Here is a 26,267-nt window from a genome sequence, read left to right as displayed (position 1 = left end):
CATCCTTATTCGGTGCGGTATTAATGCTAAGGATCTAAAATTGTTAAAATCAAATTGTTGACCACATTGTGTCGCAGTTTAGTTTTAAGCGTTCTAAACAGGATTGCCAGGTGTTTGGGTAATCCTAACACCTTCATCCGTCCATGAATAATGGAGCATTTGTTGTTATGGACGGCTGTAGGCTTGCTATGGCAGTTAAATGACGAACGTGTGGCTAACGACATAAAGCACAGTAAGCTTGAGCTGCTTGTTTCACGGTTATTTTACTTAAGGCATGTTTCAGGACAGAAAATTTTCAATAGGCCACCATGATGTGTAAAATCTTTGCACAGGGGGTGAATATACGGCAATGCTACAAAATTTTAGGGCAAGTATTGTAAACATTCGTTTAATATGCCTAAGTAGAGCTTTGTTGTCGTAAAATATTGTTTGGTAGCTTACATAACACAAAATAAATAGCTGTTAAGTGTATACTAAAACTAAAACAACCATATCGAAGCCACATCAAAACACATTCATACAACATACCGCAAATTTATAGTATTTAAATTTCTACCAAATACAAAAGAAAAGCGTATGCACTTTGGCTTAACGCAGACGCAAGTGTGAAATAAATATCTGTGTGAGTTTTTTACAGCTCTCAGGCCGCCAAAGGGACATATGGCATACCACTGGTTCCATACAAAGGCTAGATACAATGAGGGAGACATGTGTCACTGGCCCTAGTATAAGGTTACAAGGAGGATTTAAACCTCTGTCGGTTTGTATCAGCTGAAAGGTGAAAGAGCAGTTTGGTGGCATAAGGTCACTTTGGCAGACAGGTGGGTTGTTGTTGTACAACCTGGGAAACTTATTTCTCATTGTAAAGTGGTCAGTGTATTGGTCCTTATTAAGCTGTTAATCATGCAACACTGTGGAAACACACAAAATGTTGGGAGAATTACAAGATTTGAGACAAAGACTAAATGTAACTTTACCCAACAAGTTGTTTGACCAAGTTGGGAAGGAATAAAGTAATAATGTTATAAATAAGGCTTTCCGGTCCAAGTTATATTTAACCAAGCTTAGTTTAGGTTGAAACAGGTGGAAATACTAAAAGATTTTGGTAGAATGAAAAAAATATTTTTTGATTTAGTTAAAACTTGTGAAAACTAATAAATAAAAATATAATTGTACAAGTGAACAAGTGAGGGGCTCAACTATAACTATAAATTAAAATCTCGTCACAAATAAAATCCATTAAAATCACTAAATAATTTGCCATATAAGAACAGACAACTGTGGTCTTATAAAAACCGGCTCATCCTAAAAATAATAAAACCAACAAAAGCCGCATGTTGTTTTAAGGACCTCACGTGAACAGAGTGAACAACCCTGGCAACGGCAACGAAAAGAGTCAATTGTTGGTCGTAGGTTGCCAGTGGGAGTTTTAGGGCACGGCATGCAAGACTGCATTTCAATGCAACGCTCAGGGGCAGATTGCTTCGGACAATTCAATGAGGGGAAGTCCCTGCATGCTTGAGAGGCTGTGAATGGGCTCCTGACATCACTTGTCTCATATACATTACCAGGGACCTATTTAGTCACTTGCCTGTGAGAGTGTATGGGGCTAATGGTAGGGTAGCTAAGGCCTTGTATAGATTGAGATAAACCAACCAGAAAATTATTACAGAGGTTAGTTTCATTTATTTTTTGTTCGTACTTTTGTTATTTAGCAGGTGATGCAAGCAAAGTAACACTTTCAAATACAGATTTTGTAACCGTCTATAAAATAATTTTTATAATATTTTTACTTTAATATTGTGCCAATATAATTATTTATTGATTTTATGTTAAATTTGTTTCAAGGTGAAGTGTTCAGTTGTTTGTTTGGTTTGTATGCAGTTAAGCAGACATCATTGGCTAGCTTTGCATATTTTATGAGCAACCGCATTTTTGAAATATTACAATTTACTTTTAGTTTGCTCATTCCATTCCAAAATTAAATGAATACTGCAAACTTTAAACGACTAAAACTGTGTAAATGATAAATCCTTTTGTATGCAAGTTGTTCAAAACATAGAAATTCAAAACTAGCTTATCATGTAACATATGACAGAAGTAAAGTATTCATGTTTACCAGTGCTGTAAAATGCATTCATGAATAATAGAAAAGTTTTAAATGCTCATGTTTGCTTTCAGGAACAATTTAGAGCAACAAAAATGCTGATGGCTTTAAAAACGTGAAAGTTAAGTGCCTAAATCCCGGGCTAGCACATGTTTGGTCAAGCATGGAAGACCAGAGATTGAAAAGCACAAAATCTGCCGACACAACTCGTAGTAATAACACATGGAGTGGATTTGGAAGTAGTCAGCCAACTAAATGCATGATCCTTGTAAAGCCCTTTCTCTTGTGGAAGTCTGCTTTACTGATCAGTATTTCTGTTATTTTCATTGTCGACCAAACACTGGAAAGTTCTACATACAGGTTGGCTGAAAAAATTAAAAATGTGTCTATGGTTTTAAGTTTAAATAACTATCCACAATGAACTAAAATTGGAACCGGGTAAAACTAACTTAAACAATTGTTTATACATTCTGATATAAGTTTTTCCCATTGAGTCAATATGCATGGTGGGCTACTCGAAACTTGATACTTTTTGTCATAAAGTTGGCAATGTGTTAATAACTCTTTAAATATATACAAAATGGCATTACTGTGTAAACACTTACAGATTTAAGAGTGATAAATTTACAAGCTTTAGGACAAATATTTTTGTGCAATCAATTGTCATTTTATTTATAATCAGAAGTATATTGTGTATTAAAGTGTACTCATTTCAATATGTTATGCATACTTTTAATCAAAAACTGCTCCTCTGGTAATTGTAATTGTTAACCAACGTTTCAGCAACCTATACAAGCCGACTTCGTCAGGGTGATTGACACAGGGTGACCGTGTCAATCACACTGACGAAGGCGGCTTGTATAGGTTGCTGAAACGTTGGTTAACAATTACAATTACCAAAGGAGCTGTTTTTGATTTATATTACCATGCCTGGTAGCAACAGTTTATACATGTTATGCATACAATATTTCATAAACCACATTTAAAATCTTAAAAAAAAAATAATTATTAAAATGGTGAAATTAGATGAAGCAATGGTCAAAAACAACATTCAAGCAAATATTTTATTACAGCTGCCAACATGTCGTCTTTGAGAAAAACACAAATGCAGCTTCAACGCTACAAACAGTTTGTGTGCAAAACTTCCTGCCTGTGGGCCTCACTATAGCAATCCTCATATTACAGTTTGTGGCTTCTATTCCGAAGCTAACATTCGTTCTGTCAGCAATTTGCAGGGTAAGCTCTTTGATGTTTTGTAATGGAGCATTTACATGATATCGCTGATATATTATATCGGAGACATTGACATACTACTGGCAGTCTGAGAAAACGGACAAAGCGACATAGAAATATAACTCAAGCATGTGAAACTAAAGTGCTCTTAAAATGCCTTATATTGTTAAATGGTCTGTTGAAAACGGTATTATATTTTTTTTCCAATTAACAAAAAAGTTATATTCTATTTCTTATGATTGAATAGGCAACTCATAATATTTAAACTTTAGTAAATGTTTCACTATTTATGTCAAAATATCAAATGAGTTTCACTTTTTTGGAGCCTTTTTTTGTTAATTTTAACACAACTAATAACTAATAAAATACCTCTTAAATTGAACAATGTTCATAAAAGAATCAAAAAACATTAAAAAATGGTGTTTGAACTGAGGAATTCTTTTTGTTTTAGTGAGGTGCTAGTCACAGGATATATTTCACCGTCAACATTGTGTTTTATTGCAGGTGCTTCAGATTGCCTGTATATTGTTTATTAAGTACACAATACAAAAGCAGATTTATTACAACCTTACTTCAGAAAACCCGTCTCCAGCTTATGTAAGTGGGCCGCCACAAAACTTGCATTTTTACAGTTTAACCCACTTATTTAAACACATAACAAGCTTTTTTTGCATAAAAGTTTGTTTTAAGTACTAAATTTATAATATTACTGTGAAGTTAAAATAAATTTAAAATCAATAATAAAGTTGCGGTAAGAATTTCAAAACCCATACTGAAGTAGGTAGCATTTTGATTGTTATGGATATCTCTGTTATTTTCAACATAATTAGAAAATATTCACTACTCAGAATAAGTGCCTTCTCACTATGTTGAAAATGAAAAAAAATATATATTTGAAACGTTCACAAAATGCTTCCTACTTCTGTATGGGCTTTGAAATTCTTACTAAGTCTTACTGCAACCGCCAGGCATTATGCTCCAAATATTAAAGTTGGAATAAAATTTAGTAATAAACTTTAATTACACATTTTTAAATATACAGTAGTCAATGTTTAAATTGATTGCCTTATAACCTAGTAAAGATTACATATTCAATAATGTTGTAAATTTATTTTAGTTTGGTTTTGCAATGTTATGTGGTCTTGTTCTTTCTGATGCAATTCTTGATAACCATGGAAGCAGTCCAATACAGAGAAAGGTTACAATATCAACTATAACAATTATCGCATTCGCACTTATGGTAAGAGAATATTAGGCCCCGCTTTTAAGCATTTTAGAATATGCAATTTTTAGGAATATTGGGAGTATGACCCTAATAGAAATACGAGACAGATAGACTATAAATTGCAAATATTCATTTTTTTGTAAATGGAAATGTATAAAGTTAATCAGAGTGGTAAATTGGCCAAGAAAATAATTAAAATTTTTTAAAGTGGCTTTTTACCAATTATGTTGTATTTCAGAGTTTGCTTTTGTTTGGAAAAAAACAGCGGACTTTTTAGTGGTATTATTTTTATTTTTTAGCTGACAGAGATCCTTTTGAACAAGTATCAGACTGCCATGTTGCTTATAGAGCTTGTCGTTGTGTTTGGACCGGTTGGACTTCTGCTGTTTGCATACAACTGTGTGCTAATGAACTGTTTCAATACAGGTGTGATTGCATAAATTTGAGCCACACATTTTTAATTCAGCATTTCATGGTGTTTTAAGTTCTAAAAATAAACCATATAGTAAAGGTAGGCAAAATCTTAAGTGAAATCAAGGAAGTATTTTATGCAAATTTAAAGGATCTTTCAAAAGTAGAAAAAAAAATGGCAGTGGGTGTACAGTAAAAATACAACAAGACAGTAAAAATGCTGAAGTGTTGGATTTCCATTTTATTTATTTTTTTTAACATTTTAGAACTTTCATTTCAAATTTAGAATTTTTGTCATGTTAAAACCACGTTTTCGGATTTTTTAATTTTTTTTTACTTTTTTGTTCAAGTTTAGTTTGAACAATTCGTTTTCAGTATTCAAACATAAGTTTTAACTTTGTTTAACTTTTGTAGGATTTTTATATAACTTTCAAATAATTCTTTTTCAGCTCGTTTAGCTTCTTTAATATTTTTTTACTATTTTTATTGAATTCTTGAATATTTCTTTTTTAGTTTTAAAACACAAGCTGGATCCCCGGTACATTTCTCACATAATGGTTGCCGGACCCCTCACCTACGTTCTCATCAGCGTGACGAAAGTATCAATCACGGGAGTGGAACTCGTGATATTGCTTTGTGGCATATTAACGTACATGTCGGTGTGGACGGCCTGGTGTTTCACTAAACCTTCAACGACCTCTACAACACTCACAAGGTCACATTCAACGATAAAAAGTGCGCAACTTGTGCGGCTTCGGGCACGAGATCCACGGCAGGATGAAATGTTGTGAGAAATCACTGCTTTGAAATTTCTTTTGAAAATTTATTTTTTTGACAAAACACACAAAAAAATGTTATTTCGCCAACATTTCTGAAGATAATATAAAAGGGGATACTTTCATGAAATCCAAAACCATTGGCAGCAGGTTTCTGCTTGTCGATCACTGTTCCGCTGACGCATTCATAAACAATAAAACTCACTTTGAGTTCTATTGTTCTTAAAAAGTATTTTTTAATAACAATAGTAATTTTGTTTCTAAAATAAAGCATTTGTGTTAAGATTTCTTTTCGCAAAACCAATCTGCTTTGGGCGAATTCAAACCTCAGATAAATATTACTGTTTGCCCAAGGTCAATTATCTTGGTGAGCAATAAAAGTCACCAATGTACATTTAACGAGCTTGATCAATATGATTAAAACGTCCTTGGAAATTCCTAGTTTTCACAGATACAGGAAATCAGTTGTTAAGCAAACCCATTTCTAATGTTTGTGTATTTTTATACTTTGTACAAACGCACTTATTTTACATAAGTTTGTGGCTCCTAATAATGCTTGAAAAAGTTCCTGAAAAAGTTTTTTACACAAAAGTTGACCTGCTGATTTTTTCCCACAGCATTGAAGTAAAAATATCAAAGCCCATACACAAGTAGGTATCAGTTTAAATGTTTCGAAAAGCTCTTTACATTTTCAAGACATTTTTTTTGCTAAATAAAAAAGAGTTTGATAATAAATTGCACAGCCAAAAAGGTCAAGTAGATCGACATAACCTTGATTAAAATGTTTCGATAGAAAAAAAATAAAAAAATAATTATTCGAAGCGTTCACAAAATGCTACCTACTTTCAAATGAGCTTTGATATTCTTACTATGTCTTGGGACAACCTTAACCATTATGCTCCTGGGTAAAAATTATTTTGTGCCATATTTTTGTGAATCTTTTGTTTGCAATTTCTTTTTATCGCTAATATATTTGTTTTCTGTAGTAAATCTAATAAAAACGATTAATGCAATCTGTTGAATTCAAAACTTAGGTTGATGTGTGCCAAATAACTGTGTTAAGACACATTTATTATAAACAATTAAGTTGCAGTTTTATTACTTAATGCCGAACAGTTTTGTATGATTGGTGCTAAAACGTCCACTGGTTGCTCCCTATCAACACCTAGTAAAAATTTTCACAACACCTAAAACATGCTGAACTTAAAAATGTCAAAGTATTGTTTCTTCATTTCATACATATGGTGGAAATCACAAGAAGGAACTTGGTATGAGTGCTGCATGCTGGACACATTGCTTTAAATCCAAAAACGCAGAAAACTGTTTTCTTACAACATATTTATGGGCCACAATACACTAAGTCACAAAACAAAGTGGTTAGGAATGCATTGAATCAGGGACCAACAATCAACGCTGAATTACAAAGCAAGAAATTTGACCTAAGGTGTCCGATAACATGGTTTCTTTGACAACTGTTGCTACTGAAACACTCATTAACTTTCACTCTTGAATAGCTTCCTGTATGTTAAAAAAAAGAAAACACCTTTGCGGAATTTGTCAAAGTAAACATCCCAAAGCTTTTAGAATGAAACAAACTTTGTTCTGAGAGGCCATGTTTAAAAATAACAAATCATATTTATTCTCTGCTTCGGCTAACAACTGGTTTCATTTTATTAAAAAGAAAAAGGGGTTGTTGCTTTGCAAAGCACTAGCAAGTGTCAGTTTATAAAGTCCTCATAGCTATAGTGTGCTGATTACCAAATGCTGTTCATAACTCAAATAGTAAATATACAGGAATGTTTGCAGTTCTTCTAAACTAACAATTTAAATATAACATAGATTGTTTAGTTGGATTCTAAATTCTGAACCATCAGTCAGAAGACAGAAAAGCAGGTAGTTTTTAAATTTACTTCGCAGTCTGGCTTTTTGTTGCCCAAAAAGTTCCGCTTGTATGTTTAAAACAGTAAACTAAAAGCTGTTTTAGCCAACAAAAACACTTTCATATAGAAGTTATAAGAAAAAAAAAACAAAAAAAAGTTAAACATTTAAACCAGAACCATTGTTTAGAACAGCTTTCAACTTTAACCAAGTAAAACAACCAATATGTCAGTATTTTTTTTATTATTTTGTTATTCAAAAATATGAGGTAGCTTTTGCACATAATTTTCTTACAACTACCCTTTTATTTCATGGTTTAAATTTTGGTTGTGATTCTTCTTTAAGTTGTATAAGCAAAAATATGAACATGGAAGAAGTTTGCATTTATTTTATAAGTACAATAATATGTGTTTTGGTGACAGGATTGACATTTGCAACAAATCGATTGATTTTGGCCGTAGCTAAGGTAATATTTTACACTTTGCATAAAATAAGTGTTTAAATAGGTTTAAATTGTCGACTAATATTATCCCAATTGTCAGTTACAATAATTTAAATTACAGGATTAACAATACCATTATAAATTTTACTAGATTGTCTTGACAATTTTGATTTTATGGCTAAAAGTTTTGAAAAAAGATTTTGGAGCTGAAATTGAGAATGCTATATTGCCACAGGTAAGAGTGTGATTTAGTATAGTTTTAATATACTATTGTTTAACAAGAAATTAAAATGATTATAAAATTGTAAAATAGAGAGGAAAATGATGGTTGTTTTTTAGTATGTTTACATGGTGGAGTTTGGGATTGCAATCTTCATTATTGGAACACATATCTCAGCTGAGAAATTGAAGGGAAGTGGATATGAATGCAGTGTTCGGCTGGGGACAGCTTTATGTCTGGTAAATAATCATCCTTAAAGTACAAAAGTGTGTGGCGAAAACAAATCAAGTTTTTGTCTAAATTGTTTGGTTTGGCTCATGAAAAATCAATTTTAGTAAATAATTCTGTGAATACAAACCTCAAACTCATAATTTTAGAATATGTTTTTATTCACTAATAATGATATTGAAAGTTATTGAAGAGTTAGTCAAAACGTTCAAAATGTTACCTACATTTCTATGGGATTTGATATTCAGAAATGCCTAATAAAAAAATATATTGTTGTGTTACCAGATTGTGGAGATGTGCTATAACTACAAAGACGCACAACTAAAAGATTTGTTTTCGAACCTTGTATTGATCATCCTATGGGTTGGGTTCGGTCTAGCTGTGTTAAGTGCTATTAGCGCAGCTACCAACAAAGGAAATTTTAAAAGTAATGAAAAGCTTTTTACTAATATAGTAGAGCTCAATAGTTAAATTTACAATAATTTGCCAAAACCTAAAATAATTTCTCAGCTAGACTAAATATGGTTTACAATGATTGAAGTGCTACCGTAATATATTGCAACTTGGATAAACACAATATTTAAGCATGTAAAAATATACTTGATCCATAAATATATGGAAACAAAAAAACAAATTTGAAGAAGTATTTTTAACATTAAAAAGTATACAAAACAATATATTTCATACTTTTCTTCTAACAACTTTTAACAAATTATTCAGACTTACTGGATGTCAGCCAACAACGAACTCGGTACTTCTACCTAATTCCACTCACTTACATACTAACGACCTTCACAAGGCCAGTTGATGAGTTAAGGTCGTTGCTCATAGCAACTGGATTGCTGACATACATTGCATTGTGTGTTATCGATGAAATACAACAAAAAATAAAACATAAATAAACTTTTGTAAACTAATTTAAAAATGTTTTTAAAAAGTAGAATTAATATTAAGTTTAAAAAGTAGAATTAATTTAAGTATTAGCATTTTGTAGTGTCTTATTGATTAGTGTGTTGTAACAGATTGCGTGGTGATGCTTTCAAATATTTAATAAACTTGTGTGGTATGACCAGTTGTGTACGAATCTCAGAATGCAAGAGAAAATATAACAAAATAATTCTAAGCCATTACTCCAAAGCCAACATATTGCAGCCTTTTGCAAAAAAGGGAACCAATACACAGACTCAGGGGAAAAGTACAAACATTCTTCTGGGAAAGCCCAGTTGTGGAAAGCCAGTGTTAGTACCTTTGGGGAATCCCCTTGTTTCACCACACTGCTGCTTGAGCAGAAATTGTAAGCAAAACCCAGTGTTTTTCCACTGGAGCATCATTTCCCTGAAAGTTACAGCAAAGTAGCATCATGAAGATTAAAGTGAGCGATGATGCAATTAAGCAAGAACAAACATTGGCTACAATTAGGCCGGAGGTCAACCAACCGAGGAAAGATTGTAGTGTTCTGCTGAGTATCAAGACAGTCTGGCTTCTTTTGTCGTCACTGTGCCTTGTGCTGGCTGAAGTTACAAAACAAACTTCACAATTTAAGTGAGTAGCATTGCTGATTGTCACATTATTTTAAGCTACACCTGCCAGACATTTTGCTATTGACAAACTATCGACAAAAAGGCTAATTTGTAATAGTTGTTATATTGCACTTGTTGGTATACCTAAAAAGTTTGCACTAAAAATAAATTTTGGGGTGAATTCTACCTTTCTCTCTGTTAACTCAGTTTATAACTAAATGATTTATTGCAATGCAAACTTCTGGTATATTTAAAAAAACAAGTAAAGCCTAACCAAATAATTAATAAAAATTCCAGCAGTTGCAAATGTTACTACTTTAAATCAACATGTAAAAAATAACAATACTTTAGCAATGTATAGCTCATGCTGATGTAAAGTTATTTAATGTAAATTTATGCACTTTTTTGAAAAGCTATTTTTAAAGCAAAGTTTATATGTAGAAATACCCAGTCAAACATTTAACCTCAAATATGTTTTGAGGTCATTCAAATGAGTTTTCTGCTCAACTTTTTAAAGTGAAAAACTTCAAAGGGATTTATTTGAAGCTAATTTTTAACAGCTGTGTGTACCCCAACATCGATCCCAACAAGCAAGACGGCAACACAGAGCTGAAATGTGAACATAACTTCCTTCCCCTCGGCATATTTTCCACCCTTGTGGTGCTGGGAACACTTCCACATTGCAGCTCTGTTTTGGCACAAACCATGCTCAGTGTAAGTGGAAAAGTTACAAAAAAAGTATCTTGTTCTATTTGATACTTTTAAATCATCCTGTTTAGTGTTTATGTATTTCAATCCAAGCACCCAAAATTTGAATCACAATGCACAAGCTAAAAGCCAGTAAATGCCTGAATGTACAACATAAAAAACAGCTAATGCAAATCTACTACAACAAGGTTATTTTGAGAAACAACAAATTGTTCACAAACAAAAAAAACTTTTCTCTATAAATATAAGATAAGTTGCTTCAATTACCAGCAAAACAGACTTTTTATTCACAGTGCAATTTTTTTTAGTAAAACACCAAACTGTGACAAAGTATTTGGTTTTCTGCAGTTTTTCCAGTTGAGTGGCTTAATATGGCTCAAGTTTTTGGTGGAGCAGTACAACGACCTCGCCGGAGAGACATATTGCACCGGAAATGTAAGTCACATATTTTATTATAGAGATAAGAATTCAAAGAATATTGAGTCACAAGGGCCAACAAGAAATTGAATTTGTCAAAACCATTTTACAATTGAAACGGTGCCTGGCATCAACAGTATATACCAGTGGTTCTCAACCGGGGTGCCATTTCTAATGCAATCTGATTTTTGCTTAACTCTTACAAATTTTTGTGTAAGATTAGAGTGGAATAAATCTAATTAAAACTTCCTACGTTGTGCAGAGTTGGTGTATGTTGTTCCAGTTCTGCTTATTGTGACATTTAGTGAATTACCTACGGTAAAATCTTGTAGGGGTGCCGCAAGCCATAACAGGTTGAGAACCACTGGTATATACAATATAAATATTTTTACAAGCCTTTTAATCAAACAACAATCCAGTTTAAATATAAAATGTATGCCTGCTTTAGTTAATAATAGAGTATACTAACTTGCAAATGTAAATAACGTGGTTTTAGGTTGTGTACATTCTCCGACTGAAATGAGTAAACATGACAAGGAATCACTTGACTGGTTTGTTTTTAGTTTGGATACGTGATCTTGTGTGGAATTACAATGGCTCAAATCTCGTCTATTCCAAAGGCAACGCCCAAAGCACAGTGTGCCTACACTTTTTTCATGTTTTTGGTCACCGTGATAGCATTGGTAAGTACAAAAATTAGACGGAAAATCTTTCAGTCTGCTCTCAATAGGAACACACTGGCTAAATATCTCTAAAAACAACTAATTAAATAACAACATTATCAGGATACAAAGGAAAACCTTTACCCGACCTTAAGAATAATTTCACAAAACTAAAAACACTGCTGAAAATAAACAAAGTTGAAAAACACACATTAACAAATAGAGTAAGAATATCAAAGCCCATACAGAAGTAGCACTTTGAACATTTGATATCTCTTTATCCATTTTAAACATGGCTACCTACTTCTGTATGGGTTTTTGCATTCTTACTATGTCTTACTACAACCGCCAACCATTATGCTCCAAACACAAGAAAAAATTCTCTAAAAATTGATTCACTATTAAAAATTTAAATACTTAAAATTAATTTTAAACTTTTATTTACTGCTGTTTGCTTATAGAAAAAGGGTGCAATGTAGGAGTTTGAAACTATAGTTCTAAGTCGTGTAACTTTAAACATATTTCTAATACCTTGTAACACAGTAAGTAATTTGTTTAGGTGACAGAGTTTTCATTCAGTGAGTACTGGAAATGGTCAAACACTGGATTGGTGGTCATATTCCTCATACTCATACCAGCAGCCGTCGCAATTTTCATCACACTTTGCTCATTTGCAGGTAATTAAGCAAGATGTGCATCTGAGTGTTACCCTTAAGCTGTAACGGGTCGTATTATAGTTTTTAACATTACATCTGGAAAAATTAATTCACTAGGCAAACTAACATATCACAATTGACACTTGTGGAACATGTTATAACCTGCCTTTTTGCCAAACAACATTGTAAACGATCGTTTAAAATCCATTCATGTTTGATAAATAAAAAACGACAACATATCAAAGAAAAATTGGCCTAACAAATAAAACCTTTCAAAATCAATTGTTTGAATTTAATTGCAGAAAATGATGACAGACATCACAACCCCATGATTTGTTTTGCCGGCCTGTGCTTTCTGCTTCTCATTCTCATCCCAACAACACACAACGACCAACTCCTGCTGCAAGTATCGCTCGTCGCAACCGGTTCAGCGATTTATCTCCTTGAGTGGCTGACGCCAACGTGTATGAAGCGCGAGTACGAGGAGTCAGAGGTCACACAAGTTTAAACGAATAAAGCTAAGAGCTGGACTTTTTATTTTTTGTACACATTTGCTTCAAAAGCTTTCATTTCTTGATTTTGCTTTTATTTCATTTACTTTAAGTGTCTCTTTTTTATATAATCAATTTGTGGGTAGAAAAGTGACAAACGTCCACGCAGTAACAGCGCATATTGTTATGTCACATTTTGTTTCAGAGTATAAAATCTATAATTTAATTTCAACAGTCCTGTTTTTATATAAAAAAAATTAAAAACAAGTTTTATTTGATGTTTTAGCAGAACTGTATTTCTATAATCATTTTTTTTTTTCTATTACAATGTTTACATCCTACACAAATCAAATGACACAATTCGTTGTAAAAAGAAAGTAGTTTTATGTGCATTTTTCTCAGTCTGCCTTTTGCTTTGTACAAAAACTTGACAAACATTTATGTTTTGTCAGTAAATTGCACCGTTAGACTAAGTGTTACTCGATAATTTTATAAAAATAAAAACTGTGCAGGTATAATAATTATATAAAATCATTGATAACTACATAAAAAACAATATTTCTTGCTTTGTATACTTTGCATCATTTACAACTGAAAACAGAAGCGTTAATATATCATTGATCTTGTGTTGTGTTATTTCCTTTTTTTATTTTTGTGCCATCCTTGATTGTACTTTGTGACCAATATGTTTGGCTGTAGTTCACTCGATGTACCTTACTGCTTTGTTGTAAATTTACTTTTGTATTGTGTGTTCGCAGTTGAAAATAAACAAATTTCCATTTGGAATAATTCTGTTTCATTTGTTAATTTTGTATTCAGGTGGCACTATAAAAAAACAAATTATTGTATTAAATGTTAGACAAGCTATTGTACAACCAGGCTTCATCAGGTCAAAATGTTTGACTAAATTGACTAAACAACTTTGACATGATGAAGCACGGTTGTTCAATACATATTATACAATTTGTCTTGATATAGTGCCACCTGATCACACTATTTAGAATTAAACAAATAAGACCATTTACAAAGGTTTGTTAACTTGTTTACAATGAAAGTATGTGTCCTTAAATCATAATAGAGGGAACTTTAGGAACACAAGTTGAAAAAGGGAAGCCTCTGCTTTGTCTGTTATAACCATGTCAAAAAGCAGAACTGAAATTGCTGTTTCACAATTGCATTGTGCCATATGACACCACTAGATTATAACCCAGAGATAGCATCAGATTTTATTTAGCACATGAAAGATAATGAAGTTAACATGGAACTGCAATGAAAGCCAAACTGGTTTATTTCCTAAGACAAGCAGAGAAGGAATTGTTTTAAGCAGTTAAGTTTATAAACTGGCAAGCAAGAAAAGGCATAAACTTGTTTCAAACAAGTGTAAGTTTTCATATCACTTCACAAAACAGTTTTACTTAGCCAGTCAATAAATAGTAAGCATAATTAACAAGAAGTTAAAACAATGTGAAGAGGCCAAAAATATGCATATCTAATTTTTTTTACAAAAGTGTTAGATAACATACACCGATTTGAAAGGATATGTACATGCTTGTGCTAATACCAGCACATTATATTTGATTAAAAGTTGTTTCCAATGCCATTGTAAAGCTAAATTTATTCAATTACACAAACATTGCCCAAAAAATAAGAAAATATTTTTTCCTGGAGATTAAACATAAACTAAGTAGTGAAAACTTTAACAATGAATAAAAAAGAAAAAACCTAAGTTTGAATTCATCAAGTCAAGAGTCCTGCTTTCTAACAAAAAGTTTAAATGTTAGAATACAATGAAGAAATGCTTTGTCAATATCTTTTGTACCAGGACTACACAATAAAAAAGGGAAATAAAAAACATTGCTTTAATTCTATTATATTGATTCTGATTCCAGAAAAGGGTAACATTACAATGCTTGTTTAGCAAACCTTCCATATAATTTCTAATTCTACAGTTCACAACGCATCAATGTTTTTTTAAGGCCTATAATAAACATCCAAATAAAATATATATTTATGCTATATATGCCACTTACATTTTGTAAAAGATTTTATTTTATTTCTATGTCTAGCTACTACTTCTGGCCATTATGCCCCAAAACGGTTAGGTCTGAAAATTAATTTATTATCTTTGGAGCATAATGGTTGGAGGTTGTAGTAAGAAATTATCAAACAAAATGATACCTACCTATGAATAGGCTTCAACATAAATTAATGTATCAATGTGTCAAAGTTTAGGTTAGTGTAATACAATAGAACCTTGCAAAGTTTGTGTGTATTTGGTCAATAAAACACAAAGTAATCTGAACAACGACGGGAGATTTGTGAAAACCTTCGAGAACGTTTAATATGTTCAACACTTTACTTTACTTAGAGGAACTATTTGTAGAGTTCTGAAAATTGTTTAACATTGCTCTATGCTTCATTGGGTGCTGCAACAATGAAAATGGATTTTGGGAGAGCAACATGGTTTGGAATAATAAAAGCTTTATTGGTCTTATGGATTTTTACTGGATTTTACATTGAGTTAAAATCAAGTATAGCAACAAAGTAAGTACCTTTTTCAATTGACTTTCAAAACGATAAAAAATATACACACATATATACATAGATTATATTCAAGCAGTGTTTGGATAAGATCTTTATGGGGAAAAAATTACTATTATAATTTTTTTTTGGCAAAATTCACAAATGTCTGCATGGGCTTTGATATTCATACTCTGTAGAAACAGTTAGATTATGGCTTTTCAAGGTTAGTTTTCAAAAGTTTTCACAGTTTTGTCTACTTTTGAAATAGAAGACACAGCTAAAGCCAGAAACATTAAACAATCCTTATTTCCTCCAGAGTTAAAACTATGCTTAGTAGTGAATTGACAGCTTCTGTATTTCGCAGAGAGGACAAAAGATTAGTAATGTTGTCAATCGTTTTGCTTGCCACCACTTTTATTGCCCCAAGAAGTGGAAAAACAGTGGAAATAACTTTCAGGGTAAAACCATAAATCATTTAAAATACCAAGAAACAAAGTTAAGAAGACGTAATAAGAATATCAAAGCCCATACAGCAGTAGGTATCATTTTGGACGTTTCGAATAACTCTTTATTCATTTTCAACATCAACATCATGATGTTGACAATGAATGAAGAGTTATTCGAAACGTCCAAAATGATACCTACTTCTGTATGGGCTTTGATATTCTTATTACGTCTTACTACAACCTCCAACCATTATGCTCCAAAGTTAAGAAGGTTTTTAAAAAATCTAATAATCATTATTGTTCAAAGCATATTAGGCCAATATTTTTGTTATAGGTTTATTTAAAGGAAAATACCAATAACTTAAAAAGTTTACCTAAAAGTATTACTGTCTAAAAATGATGAAAATTTAAATGAAATTAAGGTCTTCTGTTGTAATGCAAACTATTAATCACATTTTTGTTTTGTTACAGATACTGCAAATGGTTGCTCTAAGATGGATAGTTCCCTATTTACAAATTATACAATACCAACAACAACAATGTCCAATTTTATATGAAAACAATTTAACAGCACAATTCCAGGTAAATTTTTTTAGTTTTCTGTTAATTTAAAAGAATTCTAAACTAACAAAACAAAAACAAAAACCTTAAAAAGCAGTTAGAACAGTTTTAATATTGCAGTTGACGGTACTTTGTGGATTAATACTATTCGAGTTTGGTGTAAGATTGCCCAAAAACAATGGCCATTCTGAGTATGTTTATCAGTTGAACATTTTATCTGAGGTATGTTACATATTTACATTTTTTCTCAAATAATCGCATGGCTTTAAATCCAGGCATTAAACGCTACTTAGTCATAAAACCCACTATTGTAATATTGAATCACTTCTGGAAATGTATATTAAATGTTTGTGTTTTATTCCAGCTAGTGTTTCCCATATTAATGGATGGTTTCAGCTGGCAAGAACTCATTTTGTTTTTTATTTTTGCCGCAATCGGTCGACAATTTGTGGGATATTTGTGCACATTTTGTAAGTTGTCGTTTGTCCAAATTAAATACAAAAATGTAGTAAGGATATCAAAGCCCGTACAGAAGTAGGTAGCATTCTGAATGTTTCAAATATCTCATTCATATGCTGAAAATGAATAAAGATATATTTTGTATGGGCTTTTGATATCCTTACTATGACCTCCAACCATTATGCTCCAACATAAAAAGTGTTACGTAAACATACAGTCAAAAACGTATGTTAAAACACATAAACAATAGATGCAATTTCAGTTATTCATATAAAGTCCTACCATAGCACATGTAAAATAAGTTATTTGCAATGCTTGACATTACTTTGTTTGTAGTGCAATCGGACAACCACAAACTTCAGCTGACGCATCTACTAATCACCATCAAGATGTTTATAATAGTTGTTCTACCAATAATTGGCAAATTAAATGCACAAGAGCAGTGGTTTTTTTATGTTGTCCCTCTACTAACATATGGAATAGGAAAATACTCACACTAACAAGTTCTGTGTGTATTTAAGACGCCTTTATTGAATTTCCTTGCAAATACAATTTTTCTTCATAATTATAGTTGATATACGAATGTTGATAAAATCTACCAAAGTTGACTGTAATTGTTGTTTACTTCTTTTACCTGTGTTTAATATTGAATGTGTATCTTTTTGGGGGGTCTCAGAAAGTGATGGTTTGATTACCTTAAATCAGCATTGAAATATTAACTCATAAATCGATTGATCTGGCGAAAATTTACCAGTAATAATTTAACCTCACAAACACATCTAAAATCAGTATTGTTCCTTAACAAGTCAAGCCTAATAGAATGGTCATTAAAAAAGTTTTTTTGGGTGATTGATTTGTTTTTAGTTAATTTAGATTATTTAAATTGATACCATGATGTTTATGTGATACAATGCTATATAAAGCTGTTTAATCTTTGCTTGTAGGAACACCATACTATAAACCCACTGCAATATGATGAATGTAAAAAGAAAAAAGAAAAAAAATGACAAAATTGCTGTTAAAATTTATCTTATTCCATTTTGTTAAGCAAAACAATAAAATGATTTAACCTAAAATGCGTGTCATCAAATGAAAAACCTTTAAAAACCCACGCAAACACATTAATCCTTAGAAATAGTTTCGTCGCTTATCTTTGGTACTTCCCCAAAATTTTTGAAAGGGGAATTCCCTACCGCTGTTATATCTCCGCTGTAGAAAAGCACTTTTGTTTGAGCGGCGCTGTGCGAATTACTTAGCGCGTGCGTTTTTGCTGACGGCGTGTTCAATAAACCTGTGGCATTAGTGAGAAGTTGTCAGACTAGCAGCATAAAGTCGTCATATTATATGATGGTGAATACATGTATTAATAACCTTGGGAAAAGTAGTTAGCTGATTTATATGGATTTAAAGATGTAAAAAACTAAACTTTTGCTTATTTTTGAACTAGTTAGACTTAACACTGGTCAATTAAACATTGTAAGAGTAAAAATTAAAGCGTTATCATTTGATGTTAAATATTGCATAAGCATAAATCATGTCATTCAGGACTGCACTAGCCAATACAGGACTTTTAGAAACACTGATTCCTCTTGTGAAACAAAATGTAATTCTGTGGCAGGTTTAAATATTGTTACAAATGTTAGTGGTTGATTGACAAGTTGGTAAGAAAATGTCATTTGGAACCACAAAGACAGTTGCAGTGGGAACTATGGTTTATTATTTCCATCAAGCTTTTAAACCATACGATGACATTCCTTACAAGTAAGCCTAATCAGATAATTAAACTTAAAACTCATATAGACTGAATATTTTGAAATACTTATTGAACAGGTAAACACTTGAGTTATGTGAATATTGTAAAGGTTTCAATCAAAAAAATAAACCAACTGGTAATTTTTTACACAATGCATGCAATACTTAATCTACATTAGAACAGACCACTGAATGTATGCAATGTCATAATAAGTTTTGACAAGATTAGCTTTTAAACCTATAAAAAAATCCTTGAAAAATAGAACAAAAAATACTTGAAGTTATAGTGATATAGCCCATAAAAATGGGAATTTTAATACTTGGAACTCCAAAACCTTAATGTGTTTGTCAGTCAAAGATTTTACAACAATAAACAAATCTTCCTTAATATTAAATACCAAGCAATGGATTGCTTGAAATGTAATGTGGATGAATTTTTCATACTACTAAATGAATCTAACGAGGGCTATAATGATCGTTTTTCAGAATACCGTGGCCATCTTCTCCACCACAACTACCTATAGTGGGCATTATAGCCCTTGGATTGACGTTTCTCATAGATAGAAAAGAAAAAGAAGTAGAACTAACACTACGGGTGAGCATAGTTTGAAACGCATGCAAAATACATCGGTTTTGTACCATATATAAATAAATGAGGTTCATTTACAAAATTACAAGTACAACAAAAGCAAATAATTTTACTAAAAAAAAAAATTCAAATGTTTGTTAATAACACTTTTGACTAATTCTAAATCTGTAAATCAAGTTGCGCTGTTTGACCATTAATTGTACGGTATTGTTGAAAAGATTTTACACAAATGGGCCTCATCTGTTTCATACTTTGACCGGATGAAGCACGGTTGTGCGAAATATTATCAAGATTATAATTTGTTGTTATTAAACAGTACCACCTTACATCCAGAACAAACATAAAATCCTTAAATGTATTGCCTGTAATTTTTTTTATGTCAGTATCATGAGTTTTGTGTTTCCATTCATCTATTTTTTGTTGAGTGTAGTTCAAAATTAAGGTCATTTTCAAATTATGTGTTCAGGTCACTCAGACGGCTGGTCTGTGGTGGGTTAAAACTCTTCTAGAACAGCCCCTGTATCACCCCATATCTAGCGACCCATCGGTGGGCAGCCATAAAGTGGAACCGGCAGCGGTAAGTCATTCTAAAAATTGTTCAAAATTATCAATCTTGTAGACATGCACACACATATGTGTTGGACATCTGTTATTCACCTTTAAAGCTGCTTCTTTGACCAATTACGGCTTACCTATCATTAATACACAAAAAGACATCGCAGACTTAAGCAACTAGCCTGCAGTGAGGTTCAAACCCACGACCTCAGCCATACCGGGACCGTCGCTCTATGAATCAAGGTATACAGGCTCAGAGAGGAGCGAGTCAAGAAAATTCAGTGTTGACAAACTTTTGTACAACTGTGTTTTATTATCAGATAAGAGTGAGATCAAGAGTGATGAAGATAAGCAAAGCCTTTACTTAAGAATCGTCAACAGCGCCATCAAAAATTGTCTTTTAAATTATACCTTTTAATTTATTTTACTGAAGGATTTTGCTAAACTAAAATTTGTATAAACACCTATAGACAAATTAGGAAAAAAACTAAATATGTATTATTTATGGGTCACTTTTTCATATTAAAGACAACATCTTGTGTGTAATTCTAAGTTGCAAACCCTTTTACTTACAGATAGGATTTTCTATACTTTGTGGTTTGACATTGTTTGAGTTTGGAATGCGAACTCCTTCTGATGTCAAGTACACACCTTTGGAGTTCGGAAAGCAATTAAGCCTCATAACAATATTAGAACTGGTAAGATCACTTGTGTCAAGGTCATGCAATAAATCAGGGTTCACAAAAGTTTGTTTTCAAAAAGACCGAGTAATTATAAGGCCAGGCCATCGTGGGCAAAATATAAAATTTTATTAACCTGATTATAGGAAATATAAATAACAATACAATGAAAACTGTAGTGAACCTTAATAGATTGTCATCGGCTTAAAATTCTACCAAGATTTAGTTTTGAAATGCATTTAACAACATTTTAAGTGTTCTTAATAAAAATATGCCGCTGGCCAGATTAAATGACTTGCCAGCCAGGATCTGGCTCACGAGCGGTAGTTTGGTGTCCCCGGCTTAATGCCAAACCATACAAACTCTTGTTACAAGACAAAATATTAAATAATATAGCTACTGACTTTTGGTTACACGTGTATTTTTTATGTTTGTGTCGACATTATCAGCCAATGCAAATTTTTTAAATTTTGTTTAAATGAAAAAACGTCTGTTTTGTAACCTAATGATTTTACCTATATTAAGATGCTGTTGACGTTACTAACAGAGGATATCCATGTGTTACGTATAATATCATTCCTTTCCATTGGTGTCTTTACTTGGATATTTATACCAGGACTGTGTAGCACCCAGATCGGTGAGAAGTTTATTTTTTATTTTGATTAATTCAGTTATGGTTTATTTTTTGAATAAACTGCCAGGCATTGTATCAAATAAATATTAAATCAAAAGTGTATCCATCAAAAATATAAACTGGACAAACCAAACTCAATGAATGGCATTGTTCTAAAACAACCCTATAATGAAAATATAAGTACACCTGAATTAACAAATACCTGTGTTAACACTGACTTTCACATATTTTACAGCTTCCAATTACAAAAAGCTACAAGTCCACCAGACGTGGGTCATTATCAACATTTTCATCTCAGTTATAATCCCAACTTTCTACAACTTGCCAAACCAGCACTACTTATATGCCATAACGTTGCTGATTTATGCTTTTGCTAGGGTTTTCGCAAAGTTTTCTTTTGGAGTTGTATACGGTTTTTTGTTTTGCACAATTGAATTGGCATCCTATTTCTTAACAATTCAAATTGTGTTTTATGTTCTTAATGAGTTTGGGCCACCTTTTATTAAAGCATTATTTTTTATAATTGATAGAGCATACTTTATTATCCTGCATGTGTTGTATTATGGTGCCAATGCAGTGATATGTGCATTCATCCTAGCCACACTTATTACACATATAATAGTCTCATTTACAAACATGAAAAAGGTTCCCGACCCACCTGAATTTATCGAACAACCACAGATTAGGTGGGTTTTAAAAGTTCGCAATTTATTACCTTCTGTTAAGAGAAGAAACATCACACAGGAGTAAACTTAACATTCATTTGTCATTAACTAGCCTCATTAATGAAAATTGACCAAATTTTCTTTAAAATTGTAGCAAAAATTTTAATTCTTATACCAGTGCTTATTGTGTTGTTGTCTTTAATTTTTGTAAACACTACCATCTGTTAAAGTGTTTGTTAATGTTGTGAAATATTGTGGCTCTACAAATAAATACATTCAGAAGGAATTCATTCATAATGTTTTACTCTTAGGACTACACTTTAATGGAAATCTAGTTATAACATTAAATATATTAAAGAATAAGCTGTCAAAATATTTTTTGTTTAACAGCACCACTTTCAAAAAAATCAAAGACTCAAAAATAAATTACAACTGTTTTAAAGAATAACTTACATGGTAACCGTTTCTACTGTTAACTCAGAAGTAATATGTATATGTTACTTTACCAGGATACAGCATTTTTTTAGGTATTACAAGTGGGATGACTTGCAAGTGTCCAAACAAATTGAAAGCTTTAAAATGTGAATTTTTTGGGTACGAAGTGTAAAATTATAAGTTCCTAGGTATTTCCAGTTTGTTGACTTTACAAAATTAAATTTAATATTTCAGATATGTGCAAAAAGTCGATTTAAAAAAATTACACTGACATGCAAACATAGATATGGTACCAGCTCAGACCATACATTATAAAAAATAACTATTCATGACCAACATATCTCATGTTTCAACATAAAAACTCGACTAAGAAAGATTCATGACGGATAAAATGCAAATCTATAAACAAGCAGACTCCATAGCAACGACCAAAAAATCTAGTTAAAAGTGTTGAATGTTTAATGGAAACTCATCTTCCATCTTTTAAAAGAAGAATTACCTTCTGTGGTGAAACTTATTCAATGTTTACACAAAAGTAACATAAAGAGGAAGGAATAGGGAACAGAAAGTAAGAGAATTCAATGTAAAGTAGTTGAAATGTTTAAAGCCAGGTATGTGACCATATAGGCGATCATTGTGTAACCGGAGTCAAAGCAGGTTTCCTAAATGTATTATTTCACCAGGATACAGTAGCTGGGTAATGTTTTACATATGAAGTTTAAACAGATTTAAAGCTTTAAATTGTGAATTTTTAGGTGTTTAAAGTGTAAAATTATGTTCTACAGTAGTTTTAGTTTGATAAATTCAATATTTTCTGGAATTTAAGATTTTTTTACTCTATAATTGTGAAGTGAGATTTTCAGTTTTTGCTTATCTTAATCATATTTGTTCAGACAGACTTTCTTACATAGAGTTGGAGTTGTTTTCTAAAAATGGAAGCCTTCAACAAAGCCCATCGGTTTGCAGTCTTAAAAACATCAGCGGTGGCAGTTATGCTTTACTATTTCCATCAAGCCTTTAAACCCCAAGATGACCTTATTTCTATGTGAGTTTAAATAACAAATATAAAAAATGAAGCATAAGTATGGCAAAAATTAAGTTAATTACCGAAAACTATTATGACATTTCTTTTTTAGAAAACGTATCACAAGAAACATGTTTTTCTCGCAAATTATTTTGCATTTAAGAAAAATGTTGGAATATATCTGTGTTAATAAAAGTTTTCTGTAGAACCAAAATATCTATTTATAAACAAAAAATGAAAGTTTATTAATATAAAAAAGTAATATTGTCCCGTTTTACAGCATACCATTGCCATATAAACTATTACAACATCCATTAGTTGGTTTTGTTGCTGTTGGGTTAACGTTCCTAGCACCGCGAAGTAATAAGATAATGGAACTTGCATTGCGGGTGAGGTATTTGTCTTGACATGTGTTATTAATAAGAATTATTTGTGGTAAAGAAGTTTTTATGAAAAAAATCACCAATGTCTATACCAGTGGTCGACAAACTGTGGGCCGCAAGCTATTTTTAATAGTTTAGTTTTATTATGTGGTTGTGAACCGCGTGACTGACGGCCGTACATTTTTTGTAACAAATTTTAAAAGTTAGTGTGTGTGGCATAAATTTGTGACGTAATTTTAAAAATTTGCATTACTTCAGTGGGAACACACAATAAGGCCTAAAAGGCAACTACCTAAAGCAGAAAAATCTATAAAACCATAGTATTAAGACCAATGACATAATACAGCCAAATACGCAGTAACATGCAGTACAGAATAAGATTGAAATCATCTTATTCTGATTTAAACAGTACTACTACCATTAGGTTGTAGTCCTATTTTGGTCTTATTCCAACTGTGTTTTATTCCGACGTTGATGTTGTTCTTATCTCGGTCTTATGGCCGGAGTCCCCCCGGCCCTAACAAAAAGCTGAATTCTCCCCTGTTGTCGTACTGGTTTTACATAGTAGGCTTCAATAGCTCTTGAAAGAGTATTTTGGGTTGCGACAAAAAATGTTTGCAGGCCAATAGTCTACGGTAGTAGTAGGTAACATTTAGTGAGTTTTACGTAAATCTATATAAAGCTTCCATTTGAATAAGCTTACACATTATTTACAACAAATTTATGGGATCTTTACTTCTTCTACATTTTACACTGTATTATTAATGGTTATGTTATAATTGTTCATATATGTGATAGCACACGCACAATGGTTTGATCATTTACTAATATTGTTAGTTTATATAAAAATATGCCATATATTTTAAACCGAAATAAATTTAAAAGTTATCTTTATCAGTTATATTTTGTCCTGTGTTAAAAATGCTATATGTTTCATGAAAAGATGCAATATAAGAGTTGTGTACACAAATTCACATATGTGTACATCAACTGTGATCTAGCCCTTCTGAATTATTTGTTTGATCAACAACTTACATATTATATATTTCATAATTAATCTTTTTTTGCCTTCGTTCAGGCAATTCAACTAGCTGGTATTTGGTGGACAAAAACTATTCTCATCAATCCAATGTTTTTTGTTGACCCAGGAATTGAAAGTGAAATGCGTTATTTTGAGTCGGTGAGACGCTCAAAGTGAACAATTTAAACATAAAATAATTACTTTTGAAAAAAATTTAAATGTGTATGACAGCCTTACTAATATTAGCAACAAGCGAGTACAAATTTATAGTTATGAAACCTACGTCTGATAAAAACCTTATTTAAATCCTATATGAATTCATTAATCATTTTTTTATTTACAGATAGGATTTTCCATACTCTGTGGGTTGCTATTGTTTGAGTTTGGAATGCGAACTCCCAAAAATATTCAGCAATCAATCACAACATTTGGCTTCCATTTAAATCTAACAACAACATTAATGCTGGTAAAATATTTAGGCAAATTCAAAGAATTATTTCACAAGATTGATTTAACCTCCAGTCTTCAGTGGTCAAATCTAATTTTACATTCAGGTACTGCTGACAATTTTAACAGAAGATTCTCGTCAAATATGTATTTTATTATTCTTTCTCTCAACTTGTGTCTCGTGTGGATTCTTACTACTTAATATAAGCTGGCTACGATCTGGTAAGAAATTGAAGTTTTATACTATTTTCTCGAAAGATTCCCATATTTTTTTGTTTAGTATTAGCATTTGTTAAACCAATGGTGCTCAGCTTGGGGATTACATCCATAAAAACAACCAGACTGTGCATGTAAATTTAAATGGATATTAATAGCTATAAAAGAGTTCTTTCAGTTTGACAGACAACTTTTAAACGAAGTTGGAAATTGTACTTTACTCAAATTTATTTCAAAAAATTATTTGCAAATAAAACAAGATAAAAATTTCACTATAATGACGCCACAGTTAAAAAAATCAAGCTGGTTTGTAACCCTTGTTTCAAAAGAATAATGCTGTGCTAACTTGTGTATACGTGTTTTCCAGCATCTGACCACAACAAGCTACAAGTACACCAGACTGGGGTCGTTATCAACATTTTCATCACAGTTATAATCCCAACTTTCTACAACTTGCCAAACCAGCACTACTTATATGCCACAACATTGCTGATTTACAGTTTTGCAAGGATATTTGCAAAACTAGAGCTGAACAGTCTATGGGTTTTTTTTAATTCCATTACAACTGCAGTGATTCACTTAATTTTACTAAATTCAAGCTACTTTGTTTTAAGTTGGGCAGGGCATATAACCCTAAATGTATTTTATTATGCATTATATGGACAGATAGTTTTGTCTGTTGCAATTGTGTTTATTTCACGTGTAATAATTACTTTTAGACTAAGGGTAAGAAATATATTAGAATTGTTATGAAACTGAATCACATTTTTTTGTTTAATTTACAAAAAATTGTCATGTTTTAATTTATATCAGTCTGTTTTCAACAAATAAAAATTACCAATAAAAGCACTTACTTTATTAATATAAATGATTTTTCCTCGCACTGAAATAGTTTATATTGGT

General features: G+C 31.8%; 7 protein-coding genes across 8 annotated transcripts in view; 6 read left to right on the top strand and 1 right to left on the bottom strand.

Annotated features, from left to right (window-relative positions):
- The window catches only part of LOC146138919 (intersectin-1-like), a 66,138-nt gene that overhangs the window by 18,543 nt on the left and 21,328 nt on the right, over positions 1–26,267 (bottom strand). The window lies entirely within an intron of this gene.
- On the top strand, positions 1,608–6,970 carry LOC146138926 (uncharacterized). Its single transcript, XM_083393270.1, has 7 exons — positions 1,608–1,674; positions 2,182–2,467; positions 3,181–3,343; positions 3,845–3,937; positions 4,458–4,580; positions 4,865–4,991; positions 5,490–6,970. Exons 2-7 carry the CDS (start codon positions 2,271–2,273, stop codon positions 5,765–5,767), a joined length of 981 nt encoding a protein of 326 aa, XP_083249396.1. The 5' UTR covers positions 1,608–1,674; positions 2,182–2,270; the 3' UTR covers positions 5,768–6,970.
- On the top strand, positions 7,950–9,589 carry LOC146138925 (uncharacterized). The gene is made up of 5 exons (XM_083393273.1): positions 7,950–8,096; positions 8,224–8,307; positions 8,412–8,531; positions 8,806–8,947; positions 9,241–9,589. Exons 1-5 carry the CDS (start codon positions 7,992–7,994, stop codon positions 9,420–9,422), a joined length of 633 nt encoding a protein of 210 aa, XP_083249399.1. The 5' UTR covers positions 7,950–7,991; the 3' UTR covers positions 9,423–9,589.
- On the top strand, positions 9,841–13,757 carry LOC146138924 (uncharacterized). Its single transcript, XM_083393271.1, has 6 exons — positions 9,841–10,062; positions 10,601–10,754; positions 11,097–11,183; positions 11,729–11,848; positions 12,387–12,504; positions 12,786–13,757. Exons 1-6 carry the CDS (start codon positions 9,881–9,883, stop codon positions 12,989–12,991), a joined length of 867 nt encoding a protein of 288 aa, XP_083249397.1. The 5' UTR covers positions 9,841–9,880; the 3' UTR covers positions 12,992–13,757.
- On the top strand, positions 15,868–18,347 carry LOC146138923 (uncharacterized). Its single transcript, XM_083393274.1, has 5 exons — positions 15,868–15,955; positions 16,415–16,525; positions 16,625–16,726; positions 16,869–16,974; positions 17,300–18,347. The coding sequence occupies exons 1-5, from the start codon at positions 15,881–15,883 to the stop codon at positions 17,461–17,463; spliced, it is 558 nt and encodes a 185-aa protein (XP_083249400.1). The 5' UTR covers positions 15,868–15,880; the 3' UTR covers positions 17,464–18,347.
- LOC146138922 (uncharacterized) lies at positions 18,474–22,146 on the top strand. Its single transcript, XM_083393269.1, has 6 exons — positions 18,474–18,724; positions 19,202–19,310; positions 19,771–19,881; positions 20,435–20,557; positions 21,065–21,176; positions 21,409–22,146. Exons 1-6 carry the CDS (start codon positions 18,633–18,635, stop codon positions 21,921–21,923), a joined length of 1,062 nt encoding a protein of 353 aa, XP_083249395.1. The 5' UTR covers positions 18,474–18,632; the 3' UTR covers positions 21,924–22,146.
- LOC146138921 (uncharacterized) lies at positions 22,911–25,132 on the top strand. Of its 2 annotated transcripts, XM_083393276.1 has the most exons (4): positions 22,911–22,970; positions 23,167–23,318; positions 23,578–23,686; positions 24,759–25,132. In XM_083393276.1, exons 2-4 carry the CDS (start codon positions 23,206–23,208, stop codon positions 24,876–24,878), a joined length of 342 nt encoding a protein of 113 aa, XP_083249402.1. In that variant the 5' UTR covers positions 22,911–22,970; positions 23,167–23,205; the 3' UTR covers positions 24,879–25,132. The 2 variants fall into 2 exon arrangements, with proteins under 2 accessions (XP_083249402.1, XP_083249401.1); XM_083393275.1 differs by having other exon boundaries at positions 22,949–23,318.

The sequence above is a fragment of the Ascidiella aspersa genome, chromosome 7 (assembly GCF_963924565.1).
Source record: "Ascidiella aspersa chromosome 7, kaAscAspe10.2, whole genome shotgun sequence".
In the NCBI taxonomy this organism is placed as follows: Eukaryota; Metazoa; Chordata; class Ascidiacea; order Phlebobranchia; family Ascidiidae; genus Ascidiella; species Ascidiella aspersa.
Note: the sequence above shows the minus strand (reverse complement) of the source record. Positions and strands in the feature narration are given on the sequence as shown.